At 50.3% G+C, this 19,549-nt stretch overlaps 1 protein-coding gene across 1 annotated transcript; it reads left to right on the forward strand.

Annotated features, from left to right (window-relative positions):
* Positions 1-737: 737 nt before the first annotated feature.
* Nrsn1 (neurensin 1) lies at positions 738-18,164 on the forward strand. The gene is made up of 4 exons (XM_078020601.1): positions 738-898; positions 2,688-2,760; positions 8,064-8,264; positions 16,582-18,164. The coding sequence occupies exons 3-4, from the start codon at positions 8,073-8,075 to the stop codon at positions 16,978-16,980; spliced, it is 591 nt and encodes a 196-aa protein (XP_077876727.1). The 5' UTR covers positions 738-898; positions 2,688-2,760; positions 8,064-8,072; the 3' UTR covers positions 16,981-18,164.
* The last annotated feature ends 1,385 nt before the right edge of the window (positions 18,165-19,549 follow it).

Consider the following 19,549-nt stretch of genomic DNA (forward strand, 5'->3'; position numbering starts at 1 on the left):
TGGGGGTCACAGAGTGCCCACCACATAGGACTGTAGTGTGGATTCCATGATCAAATATTTATATAGTTAATATGCATGAAAGGCACTTAAAGCAATGCGTGGCACAGAGTAAGCACTATGTAATGTTAGGTGTTGTGATTATTATTATTTATAGCATGACCCTGCAAGTCTTAATGATTTGGGTAAGTTTTCTTGTTAAATGCTTCCTACCAGTGGTCTGCAAAAAGTTCCCTGAAATGGAGGTTATTTATTGCTTTCCCCTACTGACTCGCCCACCCCACATTTTCCGAGGCGCTCGGGTTATTTTCTAGCGTGTTCTTGACTATACACGTTTTATTTCTGGAGTATCATCATTAACATCCTTTTCCTTATCTTTCTTTCATCTCTCCCACTTAGACTTCCGGATCAGGGGCGAAGTGAGGAAGTGCAACCCCGGGGACTGAGCCCTTCACCTCGGCCTCGCCAAGGACAGAAGCCGGGAGTGGCCCTGGGCGCGTCCGTCCGGTGGTGGCCGCTGGCCGAGCGCGTCCACCTGCCCGCCTGGCTCTGGCTCCTCGGCAGCGGCTCTGCTCGCGGACACAGCCGGGCAGGGGCGAAAGGCCACCCGGGCGCGCGCCCCGCTGGCTGGGCACTGTGCCCCCGCGGACGCCGGCCACCCGGGCGCGCGGCCGCGGGCAGGAAGGGGCCGGCGCTCGCTCCGCCCCGCCCGCCGCCCGCGCACGCGGACCGGCCGGGCGGCTGCGCGGGCACGTGGGCGCCGCTGTCACTCACGCGCAGGCTGAGCTTCGCGCGGCGGGAGCGGCGGCGGGCGGCGGCGGCGGCGGCGATGGGACCCCAGCGAGAGATCTGCAGCTAGGCCGGCTGCACTTGCTCCACGGGTCAGGGATCGCAGGGCCAGGTAACGCCGCGGAGCCGTGCCGCGCCCCCTGTGCGCAGCTCGCCAGCGCGCCCTCCCCGCTTTCCCCTTCCTCCCTCCTGGCGCACACGTTCCTCTCTCTCTCTCTCTCTCTCTCTCTCTCTCTCTCTCTCTCTCTCTCTCTCTCTCTCTCTCTCTCTCTCTCTCTCTCTCTCTCACACACACACACACACACACACACACACACACACACACACACTTCATTCGCTGACGTTTGTCCCATGCACACGCCTCTGGACAGAAGCCATGCTTATTAAAATCCGTGAAATTAGAGGTAGCCAACTCCATGCCTTGGTGGTTTGTGGTTTGCATTACGTAAGGATTTGGGGGTTGTACAGCTAAAAACTTAAGAGTTTCCTTCTTGTCAGGAAAGAAAAGTTGTGTATTAGCTGAGAATAAGATGCTTGTGCTGGGAGTCTGTAAAGCTGGCTTGATTTTTCCAGGTGGAATTAAGTCTGCACCGCCCTCCCTGCCCCTTTGCCACATCTGAAGCTGTTTGTTTTGATCCCAGATCCTACTTCTTGGTGTTATTGGAAAGGGATGTTGGGTTGGGGATCCGACCCAAGCGAGCGACCTAAAGACAGCTGGAGTTGAACAGCTTAATTGGTTCCTGGCTCTGCTGAGAAAATGTTGTCGGTACCTTGGAGAGCTCCCGGGGTCCAGCCAGGCCAGCCTGGGGCCGAGGGCACGTGTGCAATCAGTTCCTTTAGACAAAACGGGAAAGCATCAGGGAAAAGAAGGAATATTTACTTGAGAGAGACAGAAACAAGGACAGAGATGGCGTTGGGGACAGAGACAAGGATCAGGAGAGGGGAATAGGGAGAGATAAGAGACGAGACAAGGTTGTGAATGTAGCATCCTGTAGTTGGCCGGTCTCCTTCTCTCATCCTCATCCAGGGATCTAATATAATTTGCTTCTTTCCCCACATAGGCTCACATGTATTAAACTTTGGGGGCCAGGTCTTGAAGGAGGTTCAAGGACGCTCTACATAGACCCACCCTGGAAATGCTAAAAACTGTTTGGTAGGCCTCTGCTGGGCTTACTCATCTCCAGTCTTTGAGTTCTCCTGCAAATGAATGGGAATTCACCAGGAAGGGTTTTTAATAGCCACCTGGAAAATTCAGCCCCAATTGTTTTATTTCACAAGACTAGAGTAATATAGGAAGCCAGTAGCCCGCTCAATGGCTGGCAATGGCTTCCTAATTAAATTTTCCATGGGCACCTGCTTTTCTTAGGCAGATGGAAAGTAAAATGATCATGATGGGAAGAAAATGAATATAGGAGTAAAACAGCCTAATAAGAAAATTGTCCAAAGAGCCCAAGTAAGGGTATAATGCAGGTAAGCATATCAGAAACCACAGTGACCATAAGACCAATTTATTTTACAATATAATGGAACAAGCCCCATGGAAATCACTTGTGGAGTATCTAGGAAGCTGATGTAGCAAACTAGTTGGCATTGTTAACTGTATGGAATATAGTTTCAGCAAAATAAGAACAGCATTTATACAGTGTGTAATAGTTTAGAAAGTCTTTTTGATTTATGTTTTTCATTTACTCTACACATCATCATGGCAGCTCATGAGAAAGTTATGAACTATAAGTTAGACTTCTGTTTTTAAAAAAGCTATCTCAGTTCTTGAACAAGAAGTTCTTTGTCCTTGTATCTGTCATCATTAAAATGGATTTTATAAGTTCTATGAATGGCTTGTGAAATTTCAATTTTGACTTGGATCACATCTGCAGAGATTTTTTTTCTAATTCAAATAGGATTGAAGAATGTACTGCTAAAAAAAAAGTTCAAAGAGAAAACAACTGGCAGAGGGAGAAGAGGACTTCAAAGGTAAGACCCAACATTTATTGTGTGTAAATGAAGAATCACCTTGCGGTGTGCATGCAGATGCAGGAGAGAGTTTCAAAGGGAACCTGGGTTCTCTCTCTCTCTCATTTTGGCTTTGGACTTTATGTACAATACTAAAAATATCTATCTTAAAGGATTAAAGTAATTGATAATGAGATAATTACACACCATTACTCTTTTATAAATTATGAAAGTGGCTACATATTCACTGACTTGGAATTAAAAAGCTCACAGTACAGAATCATGATCTCTACGACTATTCCAGAAAGATAAAGTATCTCTGACATGATCCAATGGTAGAAGCCCATCTTGAGGTCTCAGGTCGTGCTGATAAGCTCCAGAATGCCTGACGGAAAAATGAAAGGCTGTCAGCAGGCAGCCCCGCCCCCTGCCTCCCCGTGAGCCCACCGAGTCCTCTAAGTGAGCTAACCTTTGGATCTGGGTCTGGATAAGTGGTCTAAATGGCCTGTGTGCCTACACCGTGTCTCTTGCAGCACTAGCCCTGTAGGAAAGTGGCTTTAATGAGAACTTCACTTTCATTTTCTCAGAATTATTTTGAGGGAAAGAAAAGCAGTAGGAAAAATTGAATGATATTTCAAAGTGAATAAACAGAACAGAGCCTGTGCCTGCCTGGCCACACACTGACTCACAGCCGTGGGAAACACAGTCCATTTTGTACCTCCTTTTGTTGCCTCTCTTCCCTCAAGGAGGCCGGGAAGACAAACAAGTGATCTTAGAGCTTCATAGGGCAAAAGCGTTTATTTCTGTTTTCATGGATATAGGATTCTTTAACGTGAAATAAAAGGTAACGGCATGCGGGGCTGGGGTTGTGGCTCAGCAGTAGAGCGCTCGCCTATCACATGTGAGGCCCTGGGTTCAATCCTCAGCACCACATAAAAATAAATAAATGTATAAAAATATATATAAAAAATGTTTTTTTTTTTTTAAAAAGATAACTGCATGCATTGGACTGAAATTCAAATTCCTAGCAAAATGATGCTACTACAAACTGGTACACGTAGCAATCACAATACCACATTCAAGCATTTGTTTGCCTAACTAAGACATCCCTAGAGGGATTCTCAGCATGGCTCTCTCCTGCTGCAATGCCTCTTTATGATGCCCCTTTTGCTGCCTCCATTGCTTCAAGAGTGTGTCTCCTTCCAGCCCAAGAGTCCACTGAAGGCCCCCTGTGTCTCACCCACTTCATAACAGCTCTCTCACAGGTGCCTGGCACAGAGCTAACACTTTCAAAACACTGGGAAAAAGGGAAAACCAGACATGGAGGACTACTCAGGATACTACCCACCCAGAAAATTCCCAAGTTCCGAGATTAAAGTGGTGAACAGGATAGAAAAGGCCCCTCCTCCCTCATGAGGCTTACAGTCCATCAGATCACAAACAAGCCACACCTGGAATAGCAGGTGGTAACAGGTGGCGGGAAGCCAAACAAACCTGGACAAGGGGACAGAGCATGGGTGTGGATATCAGACCCACAGATTGTGGGATGGTGGCGAGTCTCTTAGGAGAATGCAGGAGTCTCCTCTCTTTCCCTGGTCTCAGAGAGGCAAGAGGCATGCCGTGGTGCAGATAAGTGAATAGTCCCTTAATGTGTAACCATGCATGCAGCGAGGCAGTTGCTATAGACAGATAACAGCAAAAAGAAAGCCAAGGAGGGTCATCTAGAATGCCCTCCAGCGTTCCGTTCAGGGAGGTGAAGACAAGAGCTTCTGCAGAGCTGACCCAAGGACCACCCATGTGTTGCCTGGGCTCCGTCCAGTTGCCAGGCGGAGAGGAAGAGGGTACCACGAGTGTTTGCAGGTGTGTACTAACGTGGTGTGACTTAAATACGGTTCTAGAGGCATTTTTATTCTCCCCTCTACTCATGCTTTCTCTGAAGTGAGGAGCCCTCTGTGAGATCTGTCCCTCGACCACACTCATAGGCTTGACATGGCCATCTTGGCTGCCGCTGCTGCCGCTGCTGAAGTACACCCAGAACCCCGGCAAACTTGCTGGGAAAGAAAACACTGACCAAACTACCAGTCTTGGCACCCCGTCCATTCCTGTCCTGATCCTAGTTTACTGAATATGATTTAATGGCTGCCAGCTTTGAAGGTGACTTTATGAAGTGACCTCCTGTATCCTTTTTATCATATCAGAGATGTCCATCAACCAAGTAGGTTCCAATATTTGTAATATTCTCTGGGACAAAAAAAGGAAAAAAAAACCTGGGGGGAACAAAAAGGTATGAGCTCCTCTATGAGTCGTGTCTGAGTCTGCTGAGATTGGGCAGGTCCACACCCTTCACCCTCCCTTGTCGTATTTCAAACCTCATGTTCTTCCACAGGGTCGTTCTCCCCTGGAACTGAGTCCCAACTAGTTATAACTTGACGAAGACATATGGATCCTCTCAGACCCCCAGACACTACTATTTTAGGCAACATACATTACACTGAAGCAATGTGTTAAGCACAAAGCACACATCCTATGTAGCAAGTCAGCAGGTAACAAACCCAACCAGTAACTTGCATTCTCCTTTAAACGGAAGCTTCCTACCCACTAGAATTAAGAATCTGGGACTGATAACCAATCAGGGTACTAAGGGAGGTAGGAAGTCAGTAAATATAGTTTGTTTGTTTGTTTTTCAACAAAAAGTAATTGACTCATTCTGTGTATTTGTAGCCAAAAAAATCCTAGAAAACTACATCTGGAAGACATTAAAGGTCAATTAGATCCAACTGTCTTATGTTAAGGACTGTAAAACCACAGCCCAGAGAGGTCAGGAGCGTGCCTGAGAGCCCGTGAGCAATCGTGGGCAGCTCAGAAACGAGCATGTGAGTCCAGCCTCTTGTCAAGGGTGGTGAGCACAAGACAGGCCAGGTTCTTGTTCATGCTGTGTGCTCCTGAAGGGAAAGTGGGGCTCGTGGGGAGTCCTGTCTGCAAGGTATCCAGCAGCACTGAAAATCCGTTCTGAGGAGCGGTTCCGGCCCAGAAGTGTTGGTTCTGTGATGTTACTTGTACCATTTCTCAGGAGGTGGGACGAGGGACCAGGGACTAAATCAGGAGCATTGGGCTGCTGTGCAGAGTGGCTGTGGGGGATGAGGATGGTCTGCCACATGGTCCAGCCCTGCACCCGCTCAGTCCTGAGGAAGAGCCACCCAGCACTGAGGAGAGCTCCCACTGCCACTGCGAGGGGCTTTTTGTTCCTGTGGTGCCTGCTCCGTTCCTTCCCACGTTAGTCTCTGGTGCTTTATAGAAAACCTGAAATATGTATACCTGGATGAGTGGCTCTCACTTTGCAAGTATGTGATGCAGCCCGTGCCCCTGCTTATTCTATTAATACCACCTTTCCTCTCCTGACTCACAGTGTGACCTTTAGCAAGGTGATTTTCCTATGCCTCAGTTTCCTCAGTGACAAAGCAGTTAGTAATACGACTCGCAGCTCCCCATATCTTGAAGGTGAGTTTAAAATGATTCTGCTTGCATATCACTAGTAACAGGCTCTTATTAATCATCCTCATTGTCAAAGCACTAAATAGAAGGTACTGAAGAGCTCATCCTAGCACTTAAAATATGAGAACTAAGCAACAGTCCTCTGACCCATCAAACTCTGGAGCACTAATGAGGCAAAGAACATTCTGAGATCTTGACTTGTCACGGGATGACAGCCTTGTGAGTCGGTAAAGATTCGAACAGTCGTTCCTCTACCTCCTCTGCACTGTCCTCCTGGGTGATTTCCTTTGATGTCAGCTGTACCCAGAACAAGGAAGTGCCACTGTGACCAACAGGAAGGCAGATGAGGCACCTAACTGGCCACCACCAACGGGGCTGCTCACGTCATCTTTCTAAGATCAGGCCACATCTTTCTGACCTTGACTGCATTTCTTAACCAAAAGCATCTGGGGCCAAGGGCCCACATTTCCAAGATGTTGAGTGGGTTCGCTTTGTGCCCCTGGGAAGGGGCGATGTTAACTGTCCCAAGCTTGCCCCATGACTCTAGCCAGCCACACTGAGTGGCCACACACAGGCACTAGACAGAATGACAGATGGTTGTCCTTAAAGATAAGCATGCTAGTTGAGTTTTGATGATAATTGGAAGAACTTAACATGTCTCTGTTGGCCTGCATTATAGCACAAGAGAGGTTTCCCCTAAGAGAATTGCCTTCTGTGTTCCCCTCACTTTATCGTAGGTAGACTATGTCCACACGAGGAAAGAAATCTAGAAGACAATTGAAAAATGCAAACAAGCAGATCTTATTTCTAGCTGCACATCTATCTGCTTATGTAGAGATCAGAAAACCAAAGACAGAGGATAACTGAGAATTCTCTGACTCACCAAAATTACTGCCCCTCAGTAATTACTTTTTTTTAACTATGAATTATTAACCAAAATAAATGCCTGTCTCCAAGGGTATCAGTTAGTTCAAATTAAGTTGAAATTTCCATCTTAAAAAGATAGAGCGCCAAGCAGCCCGCCCACAGCATAGTTTCATTTAAAAACTCTGAATTCTTATTTATGCTGCAGACTTGGTTGGAAATCATAGAAGCCTGGATCTACTCTCTCCATTACGCTCGAGCCACCCACATAGACAGATGTATCCACAAATAATGACTGAAGTACATAGTGTTAGAGTTAGTGAGGTGTAAATTATTGACCGCGCCATTTGTGATTAATAAAGCATGAAGCGTATGTTGTTCTGAAGGATTTTAATCAAGCTTCTGTGCAGTCTGAAAATCAGGATGTCAGAGAAGGATGCATGCAATCTGCAGGTAAAAATTCAAACTAGTAAGATGGTGCTAGTCTCCCAGGTAGAGTCCGTCCACAGGGGAACATGGTGGAATGTCTGAGAGGACAGTCCAAGACAAATTCCATCTGTAGCAAGTGAGAGGGCCTGCTTCATGCTCTAACAAGTCAGCCTGAAAACGCCTTGATTCCAAGCTATTAAAGATTTCTTGTCCAGGCAATGAAAATCTCATCTTCCTCATTGCCTTTTCTTATGTGCCCTGTGCTTACGTTTTTGCATAATTTAGGGCCCCTGCTGCAATGCCTGGTTTCACTGACAGAGAACCTGTTCTAGCCATTGATTGCTGGGGGTAGCTTTGCATTCAACAGAAAAGAAGAGCAGCTTACAAGGAAGACAGGACTTCCAAAGTGTCTTTCCTCTTAAGAGAGGAGGGTGGTTCCGATAGAAATGACATGATTCAGGCGAGGTCTCACCTTTAGTGTGTCTCCTGACCCCGAGCCCAGAGCCTGGGGGCTGATGCAGGTGGTGCTGTCCTTCCAGCTGGGAAGAATGACTTCTTGCAGCAGCAGCGGCTGTGGGTCCACGCAGATGCAGACTGCTCCCGAGGGCGGCCACCAGCGCTACGGAGTCCGGTCCTACCTGCACCAGTTTTACGAAGACTGCACGGCCTCCATCTGGGAGTACGAGGATGACTTCCAGATCCAGAGGTCACCCAGCCCATGGAGCTCTGTATTCTGGAAGGTAAGGAAGGAACGTGGGTTTCACTTGGGCAACAGGGAGCGTCGCACATGGTAAATACTGTGGCTGGGGGAATCGGGAGGTTCAGGGCCCCACGACACTAGATAGTTTCCTCCCCTTAGGGAAGGAGAATCTAAGCCCCTGGGCCCAGAGAGGCTCCCAAGTGCAGTGCGACTGGGGCAGTTCACTGACTGAGAAACCACCATAGGCAAAGGGCACCCTTCCAGCCCCCCTTACAGACTTGGGTTGTTTGACAAATTGCAGCAATTGTTTAAAAAGGGTACAATTAGGTATTTAGAGAAAGCGAATTCTGAGACAGACTACCTCTTCCACACAGGAGGCTCCGGGAGCCACCTTAGACCCACACACAGTCTCCACCACCTCCACGGGCACTGACTGTGTGCTGAGAGGGTTCCAAGTCCTGGAGTTTAGAGTGAGGAACTGGACGAGCCCCTGCCCTCAGGAACTGATGGCCTGTCATGGGAAACAACCAGGGACAGGAAAAGCCCACGATAGATGTCAGGTAGTGACAAGGGCCGTGAAGGGAACCAGGGTGACGGAGGCCGGTGTGTGGGGCGTGGACAGCAGAATGCCTTTCAGAGGAGATGGAACCCGGTGCAGACCAGGGCGAGCCGAGGTCTGCGGCTCATCAGGCTGAAAGTGTCCTGTGCTGGGAAATGGCAGGTCCCCAAGCCCTGACAGGAGGAGAGGTCCAGCCTGGCTGGAGGAGTGAGCGAAGGGACAGGCGGATCCAGGAAAACAGCAGCACACAGATGGATGAGGGGTCTGCAGATGACAGTGAAGCTTTGGGCTTTTACCTCCGCACGCGGGCAGCCCCCTGCAGTGTGTGCAGCAGATGGCACAGTCTCACCGATATCAGAACAAGATCCTTCCGGCTGCCATATGGAAAATAGAGTATCAGTGGGCAAAGGTGAGCAGCCAGATTACCTCAGCCGTTGTAAAACCTCCCCGGTGAGAGATGATGGCAGTTTAGACCAGGGTGCAGCTGGTGGAAGTGGTGACAGTCAGTCCAAGTTAGCACTAAGTTTGAGAGCAGGCTCTCAGGATGCTGATGGACTGGAAGTGGGGTGTGAGGGCCGCAAGTGGAGCACAACCCAGGATCTGCGAGGTAATGGTGTGTGGAGCGGGCAGGGGGAACCAGGAGGTGCCTATTAGATATCCAAGGAGGGATCCTAATGGCCATTTAAATACCCCAAGCCACGGCTCATGGCTTTGGAGTCACTGACACAGAGTGCACAGAATACAGCGAGATCACCCAGGAAGAGAACTGGACACAGAGAAGAGGGCACTGGGACAGCCCGATGTTTAGGAAAGGAAAAGAGGAGACATAAACTTGCACTTTACTGGTAATATAGTATAACAAGCAGCAGTACAGTGTGGTGAGTGTCCGCTGGGATTCCTCCCTCAAACTACAGAAGTTCAAACCCCCGCTCTCCTCTCCCACAGCCCTGTGACTTTGGGCCTCCCAACAGTAACACCCGAAATACCCACCACAGAAACACTGTGAGAATTAAATAAGGTAATATTTACAAAGAGCTTAAAACAATGACTGATTCACACCCAGTTATAATTTGCTAGACTAGTTATTTCTAGGTGCTAATCTAGAACCCTGAGTTCTTAAATGGAAGTAAAACTGGAAATCTGTTTAAAACGTACATATTGGGTAGCAGAGTTGTTACCATGGATTACCCAAGGCAGGTGCTAATTCAGACTCATGCTATGGTCATATGCTCTGCATTAGAATTAGTCAAGTCAGCATCCTCTAGAAATATCTTCTCCGATGAATCCTCCCTGGCCTGGACCAAGGAAATACACAGCCATGCTCACCACGTCTCGTATGGTCAGATATAACCAGGTGGTTGCATGGTTACTTTCTGCTCCTCTCTCCATCCCTATAGCTACAGAGGAGAGAGGGAGAGAGAGAGATCTATTGTGCCAAAAGCCTTCTATCTACTGACATACAGGTTATTACAAGCATTCATGTACACCCAAAGCAGGCCAAGTTCATGATCTCATAGTTATTTATGTTCCTGCAAAGTCCAAGTCGTAGATTTGTATCCTAATCATTAAATACCAGAAGCCTCACATCAACCTGCATGACCTGAGGATGCACTGTCTTAGAGCCCTAATCTGTACCAAGGGAATAAGCCAACTGTTCTTGAGCTGCTCCGTGGGAAGGCGAGTGAATTCACGTCAGTGTTTATGAAGTGCTCTGTGCCAATGCAGAGAAAGGTACCAGTCATGCACCTGTTCCTATTATGTGCCTTTTCAGTGTTGTTGGGTTCTTTTTTCATTTCAAGCTGCATCTGTAGGCAGTTCAAGTGCTGGTGTCCCCTCTTGGCTCTTCGTGTTCCCTCACTGGGGCTGTGCTCCTAGTACCCCGACAGGGCTCCGTGCTTAAGTTCCTGACCAACAAGCAGCATGGGGGGGGGGTTTCTGGAGGACGCAGACTTCAGCAGGTCTGAGTCAGAGTGTTGCCCTATCATAGGCTCAACATAACATCTCCCTCACAGTGCTACTCTTCCTTTCTTTCTAGACTACCTGGTAGGCTCTTAATACAAGGTGCATTCTTCACCTCCGAGTAAGACTCAGCCCCTGACCTGAGGGAGCCCACAGTCAGGCAGGGGAAGTAGACATGGACCCACACTGTTACCGTGCAATGCGCTAAATGCTCCTGTAGAAGCAGCCATGGCACATCCTGGGAACACAGGGCTCAGGGAGCAGGGAGGAGTAAGTATCTGCTGCAGCCTGGAGAAGTGGTCCCACCCACAAAGGGGACCATCCATGTGCAAGCAGGAGAGGGGCAGCCCAGGAGAAAGAAGTGCATGCATTTCTGAGCTGGGAGAGGTGGTAGCATGTTCCGGACTCTGCAGACATGTGGTCCAGGTGGAGTAAACATTAACAAGTTCAGGGAGAGGGTCACATATGAACTGAAAATGCAATGAGCAGATCGCAGAAGTCTATGAAAGATGTGCAAGAAATCTTCTCCAGGACTTCTAGACTTGAGGGAGGCAAGACAATAATGAATTGGGGTTTTCCTGGGAGGGGAGGGAATGTCTCACAACCTGGTATACACACACACACACACACACACACACACACACACACACACACGTGTGCACACCTGCATACACACACAGAGAACGTAGCATCCTCTGGGCCTTGGAATCCTAGGTTACATGGGCTGCAGCAGCTGCTCTGGTTTACCCAATGCCTATGGCTTCTTCCATCTTTAAAAGTCTACATGATGTGGTCTCATCTGTCCTCTGCCACTTGCTGCCGCCCAAGGATCAATCAGGTGAATGTTATTCTGATCCTTGCATTTGACCTTGACTAAGGCTGTTGCCACTGGATTGTCTGTGCAGCACACAGCCCAGGATGCAGGCATTATCCAGTCTTCTCGCTCCCAACCATCCTCTCCTCACCTCAAGGTTAACCTTCTACCTTCTCCTCAGCCTGTCTCGGAAATTGCTCAGAGTGCACTCGATACCACGTGCCTCCTCCATAGCCTTACTAAGGTGCAGGTGGCTCTGTCCCCTCTCTTTCCCCTCTGGACCCAAGTGAAGCTCCTCCTCTCAGCTAATTCCTCTGAGCTACATCAGAATTTAAACTTAGATCTCTCTTCAAAGTTCTGGTGGATATTAAAGAGTTGGGTTAGGAGCTGTAGGAGACTATTCAGAGAAACCATGTGACATGGTTTTTGTTTTAAAAGACTTCTCAGATGATGCTCAAGGTCAAGGTCAGTTTTGACTAGCAGTGGAGAGGAGGACGCTGTTGTGGACATCCAGGACAGATGTGATCGTGGCTTCTGCCCTCAGAGCAGCCATGCGGAGGGGAGAGAGAAGATTCATGAGATCTTTATGAGGCAAAATCAATGTGAGGCGGACTCCACTGGCTGTGGATGGGAGGGAGCTCTCCGGGAGTGGGCAGAGGGGAGGAAGACAAAGAAATGGGAACAGGTTGGGCTTGAAGACCCTTTGGGACATTCTTCTATAACTCATGCTATTTGGAAACAGGGTATCAGAAATACATCTAGAAATGTGGTCTAGAGCTCAGGACAGCAATTCAGATGGACTTGGAGATTTGGCAGTCTTTGACAAGAAGTAGAAGCTAAAACCACAGCCTTAGACCAGCCCTAGTGAGGACATATTGAAAAAGAGGTGGGGTCAAGGGCGGAACCCTGGGACGGCAATATGGGCAATGGGGGCTGAAGAGAGTCGTTAGGCGGAGGGCATGTCAGAGGTGACTCCAGGGGAGGGTTTCAAGAGGGGCTGAGGGTGTAATATCAATGGCTGGAGAATATCCAAGGGAGATGAGGAGAGAAAAGTCACACTGGCTTTGATAATCGGGAGGTCATCGGTGACCAGAGAGAAGGTGGTTCTGAGGTAATCATGGAGGACTAAGAACGGCAGTCAAGAGTAGGAATGACCCCAAGCAATGGGACGCGGGCTTCCGAACACACTGTGAAGACGGAAGCTATTGGATGTGCTTATAATGTGCTGGAGGAACGACGTCTCAGGGTGGGGGCTGGGGGAGACCCCCGTGGCCAGGTGGAGGGGGCGTGGGGAGACCCCCGTGGCCAGGTGGAGGGGCCGTGGGGAGACCCCCATGGCCAGGTGGAGGTGATGTGGGGAGACCCCCATGGCCAGGTGGAGGGGCCGTGGGGAGACCCCCATGGCCAGGTGGAGGGGGCGTGGGGAGACCCCCATGGCCAGGTGGAGGGGCCAGTGGGGAGACCCCCATGGCCAGGTGGAGGATGCTGGGAAGGTGGTGTGGGGGCAGGCCCCAGGAGGGGCCAGACCACTGCCTGACCTGGGTACTTGCTTGGTAAGGCTCGGTGTGAGCTGAGGCAGGTCGGGCTGTATGAGCTAGAATCTGCTCAGAGTCTGTGAGGGCGCAGTCGCAGCAGCCCTGGCTGAGGAAGGAGAGGAATCCAGTCTCTGCTCTTGGCTCGCTCTCCCTGAATAACCTCCAGCCCAGATGGCTCCTTCCCATCCAGCTCCCTCCAGCACTTCCCGCAGACGGCGCCTCCCGCCTGCTGGTCCTCCCCCAGCAGTCCTCACTGCTCCTCTGACAGCAGCTGCGGCTCTGCCTCCTGGGGAGCTGCGTCTGCAGACCTGTCTGCTCCCAGGAGCAGCAGAGGGCCCTGGTGCAGAAGCAGCAGTCTAGAATCCCAGCCTCTTCCCGACAGAGGAACTGGGTCTCCACTGGGTCTCCACACATCCTGCGCCCTACCTAGACAGACCAGAAGTCACGGCCCAAACACCACCTCGCTACCCTCTGGGGTTGGTCACGGCCTGGCAGGTCCTTGTCCCCTGCTGGGTTGGGCTGGGGTCTCCCCAGTAGCACCTCAGCTCCTCCACAAGGCCCTGAGCAGAGCCTCTTGGCTCCCATGGACCCTCCAATACCCCCTGTGCTGCCACTGGTTGTGCTCCGTCGGTTCCACAGGACCCTCTTCCTCTTAGGTCCAGGACCACTTCAACGGAGAGCTGGTCCAGAAACAAGTCTTACGATATACTGAACAGAATCAGCCCCCAAAAGGTCACCCCCCCAAGTCCTGTTCCTTCCATTACTCCAGTCCCCTCGTCACACCCACAGTCCTCTCAGGGAAGTCCTGAAGCAAGTCCTCCTCGTTCTGTGGTTGCCGTTGTGCCTACCACGCCCAGCTCTCCCTGCCTGTCCCTGGGTTTGCAGTTCCTCTCTGGGCATGTCTCCTGGGGTCCTCGGGATCCTTGCAGTCACCTGTCCATCACATCCTCCCCTCCTTCCTCGGCTACTCTGACGCGGTGGGGCGAGCCACTTTTCCAGTTCCGACAGTGAGCAGAGCTGCCATCTGCAAGCCACAGTTTGCCTTTTCACTTCAGGGTGACATTCCAAGAGTGGATTTTCATCGCATGCGCTGCTCCACTGGGGAGCGGGCTGCACTGAGAATCCGTCACCTGCTCCTGCTCCACGTGGGGCGGTCTGGTGGTTGGAGTTAGGAATAGTCATTGAACGTCAGGCTGGACCAGGAACTCCGGGAGACGAGGCAGAGGCAGACAGATGGAGGGCGCTGGCTCACACACTCCTCAGAAGCTCAGAAACTAAGATGGAGGCTTTCCTGACGCCCACCATGTCTGAGGATGAGTGCCAGTTCTTGAGGAGGAAGGCAATTCAGTCATCCAGGAAGCGTGGCTCCATGGGTGTTTAAGTTCACTTAGTCGGTACATTCAGAATTTTCCAAAGTGAGTCGTTTTCCAAAAGTTATGAATACTGTTCAGTCTCCAAAGGTGAATTTACTGGCCACTATTTTTAGAAAGTAATCCAAGGTGTCATGCTTTACAGCCATCTTTTTCCTGCAGTACTTACATCTCACGTAGAACAGGTTCTGTTTTTTTAGTAGACATCATATTGACTTTTTTTTTTTTTAGTTTCTTCACAAAATGACATTAAAAGACATGTGCCCATATATAGGTAGCTGAAATAAAAGTAATAGTAAGAGAATATGCAAAATAATAATTAGTGAAGTAACAGAGAGAGAGAAGAGATGGGGGATCACATAGACCTGGATTAGAATATGATCCAACCACCTGCTACCCATGAGATCTGGCACTATGCTTCTTAGACCCTGTGACCCTCGGTATCTAATAGGTGAAACAGGAATGAAAACTCTCATGATGTGCTTATAAAGATTAAATGAAAATATATCTAGCACTATGCCTGGGCCACAACAGACAGTCCTCTTTTCCCCTGCTTAATGGGTTATGAATATATTTTCCTTCTGTTAGGCAAATCTCCTTCATCAGTGCATCATCCCTAAAATTTAATACCCAATACACACACTTTAAATACTCAAGAGTGAATGATATTATTTGGTTCTTTATCCAACCTTGTTATTCTAACTAAAAGCAGTTAGAACAGGAGAAAATGAAAATTTTTGCTTGAAAAACTATGAAACTATTAACAATTTCTTGTCCCAAGAGTAATGTTAACTATTCCTAAGTCTAAATACTAAGCAATTGTTCTAATACCAATGTCCATGCAAAATAACGATTTTACAAGGAGTGTATTTCCAAATAATGGTGATTTATCACAATTTATTACTTAACCAGATGCAAAGCTAAGTGCACATTTAACTCACAACCTGTGAGGAAGGTATTCTTATCATCTGTCCCTTTGTTAGTGGGGAAATTAAAGATGAGAGAAGTAACTCTTCCTCCATGCTCCCAGCACTAGGTGGCATTGCTAGAACCAAACACATGAGCCCCAGCCACCAAACGGTGAATCGCTCTCCATCTCCAGTGTTGCCTTCCACAGAACTTAGTGCAGTTCAAGCTCCATCTGCTACTCTGAACATTTAGTAGCTGCTGCAGCTCAGGTAGCTACAGGAGGGTAGAAAAAGCCCTGGGCTGGGCTGGGCTGGGGGTCAGCCCCATGGTTTCCCTGCCCTGCCCCTGAAGCTTGGGACCCACCCATCTTTGACCCAGCGACCCACCGTGTGGCTACCTGTCCTTTCCTATAAGCTGACAGGTATGTTTCCTGCCCTGCTTGCTTGGAAAAGGCTCAGGAGGTGGTAAGGATTGACAGTGGGCTCTAGCCCAAACCTCCAGGAACATATGAACAAGTTGGGGACCCAGTGAGAGTTGAGAAGATGAATTATTATAGGCTTTGGCTGGGTGATCGGAGAAGGGTAGGAAGAAGTGGAAGAGGGTCAGGGAGAGTCTACAGCTGGATGTTTAATAAATCTTATCTCTAGGGAAGGAAGATATAGTGAGGCCAAAGCAAGGAGCAGCCCTGGCCACAGGGTCAGATTGGCCAGAGGAGTGGAGGCTGGGCCTTAGTGGCGTGCACCATGACCTTGGTTGGGTCTGAGCTGAGTCCCAGTTGTGAAGTGGGCTTGTCTTGCCTCACTCTGTCACAGCCACAGGAGGAGCTCGTCCGAGCCCGTGTTCCGGGAGACTGTGCCCGACAGAGCCTGGCCTCGCTGTGAGCCGGCAGCCAGCTCCTAACAGCCCAGGGTGCGGAAGAGTCGGGCCAGCTCCTGCTCCTCTCTTCCCTGAAAGAGGGTTGTGCCATCTGCCAGGCCAGGCGCCGTCCCAACAGGAGACCACCAGATGCAGCCTGCACTTTCAGGTTGACATTCAACCCCGAGAGGCCTTCTTTCCCCTTGGTTCTTAGGTAGAAAATCAAGTCGACTTTTCACGTGGCTGTGGCCTGACTGGGAAGGCTCCCCTCTCTCCGGAAACCCCAAGGCCGCCCTGGCTGCTCAGGGTGGAGCCGAAGCCCTCGCTCACTCCATCTCGCTCTGCTCTCTCTCCAGGTCGGACTCATCTCGGGCACAGTCTTCGTGATTCTCGGACTGACTGTTCTGGCAGTGGGCTTTCTTGTGCCCCCCAAGATCGAGGCGTTTGGCGAAGCCGACTTCGTGGTGGTCGACCGGCGCGCCGTGCAGTTCAACGGCGCCCTCGACCTGTGCAAGCTGGCGGGGGCTGTGCTCTTCTGCATCGGGGGCACGTCCATGGCAGGGTGCCTGCTCATGTCGGTGTTCGCCAAAAGCTACTCCAAAGAGGAAAAAGTGCTTCAGCAAAAGTTCAAAGAGCGAATTGCCGACCTCAAGGCCCACACCCAACCCGTCACCAAGGCACCGGGCCCAGGGGAAACCAAGATCCCAGTCACTCTGTCCAGGGTTCAAAATGTCCAGCCCCTCTCGGCAACCTGACCCCCTCCCCGCCCTTCCCCCTCTCTGATTCACACACATTGTTCAGAGGCGTTGGCCAGCTTCCCTGGTGAAGGATGGGCGCTGACAACCAGGGCGTGTTTGGCTGGGGGCAGCTGGCCTAGTGCAGAGCTCACACTTGCTCAGCTCAGGTGACGCTCACGAAGGTAGCAGCCACGAGTTAGCCAATGCACACGCACCCAGCTGCATAGGACGGGTGCTCTGAGTCCCCACCAGGAGCCCCTCCGCAGTCCCTCTCCCATATTGTGGCTTTGTGTTCCTCTCCGCGTCATTTGACCAGCCGCCCGAGGCTGACTTGGTCCATTTTACTTTCCGACCCTGGTTTTCCAACCCTGCGTGGTGCTGTCTTCCTCCCTGTGTCACTGTGTGCAAGAGGTTGTCCTGTGTGCTCGTAGAAATGTGGAGTTCCCGGACTTGGATCCCAACACTAGTCTTTTAACTATATCTTAATATGAAGTTGCTGAGATCGGTTACAAATTCATTAGTGTTCTACATAAATCTTTTTGTTTTCTCCACTTTTTTTTTTCATTTCAAAAGCTAAAATTGCCAACTTTAGAATTGAAAAAAAAATTAATATTAGGAGTATCTAACAGCAATGTCCAAAGGCACAGAATTAGAGGCCAGGAAACCTGAGTTCCTGCTCCTCCCTCGCTGTGTGACTGTGCAGAAAGTATTTAGCTCCCTAAGCCTCAGTCTCCCCGTCTGCACAGTGGGCTCTACAGGCCTCCCCTGCTCAAATATCTTGAGATTCTCTTTTTGCCATGTCACTGAGTGTCTCCCCCAAGAATGGTAATGTGGTTCTGTGGCTCTCACCATGGTGGGACTTTTTCAGAACTGAACTCCTGGAAAGCCACCAAGTCTGCCAGCTTCTCACTACCTACCTTGGATATCCACCCCAGCAACTTATACCATGCTGTCATATTTTTATAAAGATGAAAGTAAGCCATCCTCAAATAAGAAGCCCCTGGGCGGATAGTAACCTTAAAGCGGGGTTTTGTTCTCAAATAAGATGTGTTGTTCCCCAGCAAGATGTCCTCTTTATCCCTTGCACTTAATCTGTGGATTTAAATTAGAGGAAAACAGAGGTGTGACCTTGGTACTCTCTCAGACTCTGTGCCGCTCCCCTCCCCCTTCACTGGATAAATAAAATACGTGAACTAGACAAACCCAAAGTGCTCGGTCATTCCTTCAGCGTAGCTATTTTCTCTCCTGCATGTGGTTTTCCGTTTTGAGGGGGAATCAGCTCTGATTGTCTCTGGCTAAATGGAAGAATAAAGGAAGCCGTTAGTGCTGGTGGTGCCCTGTTCATTTTGTACAGTGCAGCCTCAGACACGGGGCAAGTCAGCCTCCTTGGCCAGACAGGAGAGGTCGTTCTGGTTGCTTCAGGTGCTCTACTTCCTGTGGAAATACCTGAATTTCACTCGTGAAGCAGTGTGCAAGCCCCATGCATCTGGGCAAGACCGGCACCATCAACCAGCGCGCCCGCTGCTCGCCTCTGTCTTAAAGACCAGTGAATCTCAGAGAATGAGTCTTGACTCTGAAGCCTTCAGATTGAACCGTAGCAGCTGAAGGGACTTGGGCATGTTTGGGTACAGGTGCCATGGCAGCCCTCAAGAGCCCCTGTGCTCCTCCCAGAAGCCCCCAGGAAGCCAGGACCCACAAGTCTGTGCCAGTCTGAAGGAGTGACTCAGCACTGTCTGGCAAGTAGCCCCGGCTCATGGGAGTGGGAGCCTGCAGGCCCCCTCCTAGCCCCGGGGAGAATGGAAGCCACTGCAGTGAGCAGAGGAAAGACGGCATTAGGAAGTAGTTGGGTGGTTGGAGAGAACAGGGGCCATGTTCACCCAGAGAGTGAGAATCAACACCCCACTAAAGCTCGTCTGGCCTGGACTGGGCTGGCGTCAGGGGACTGGCAAAGTGGAAGGCTGTACAGCCTTGGTGCCAGCCTGTCTGCTGGCACCTGGAGGGACCTGCATGTCCTACTGAAGAGCCTTTGAAGTGAGACCCGCAGCTCGGAGAAGCACACACACCTGGATCGATAGAAGCCTTAGGTCACGGGTCCAGGCTGAAGTCCCCCAGGCAACACTGCCCACTGGCCCAGCACCACCCTCTGCTGGGGCTGTCTCAGGTGGTGGACTGCCGACGGGCTCCCAGGGCAAAGCGCCCTGCCCTGGGGTGGTTCCATGAGGCTGGACTCTCGTCCTCACAGAGAACCTGCCTTGGCACCCTCCCACCTGACGGCCCCACTCGCCCGCTCCACCCCAGCCCTATGTTGTTCAGTCAATCGTATTGCTCCCGTCTCCTCCCTGGTTCTCTTCAGGGCCACGTTTCCGTGTGTTCTTCATGTCTTCCATTTGTCCACCCATTAAATGGAGCATCCCACCCCACTCTGGTCCAGTTTAAAAAAATCACGTTAGAGATTCTGGAACTTCACTGACCCTGAACTCACTGCGCAGGGGGCCAGGCCGGAGGACTGAGGTCAGGAGGGGTGTGCTGGCACACTGAAGCACCCTCTCTCCCAGCGCACCTCCACTGCGAGGCCGCGTCCCAGCCG

This window comes from Ictidomys tridecemlineatus, chromosome 8 (assembly GCF_052094955.1).
Source record: "Ictidomys tridecemlineatus isolate mIctTri1 chromosome 8, mIctTri1.hap1, whole genome shotgun sequence".
NCBI lineage: Eukaryota > Metazoa > Chordata > Mammalia > Rodentia > Sciuridae > Ictidomys > Ictidomys tridecemlineatus.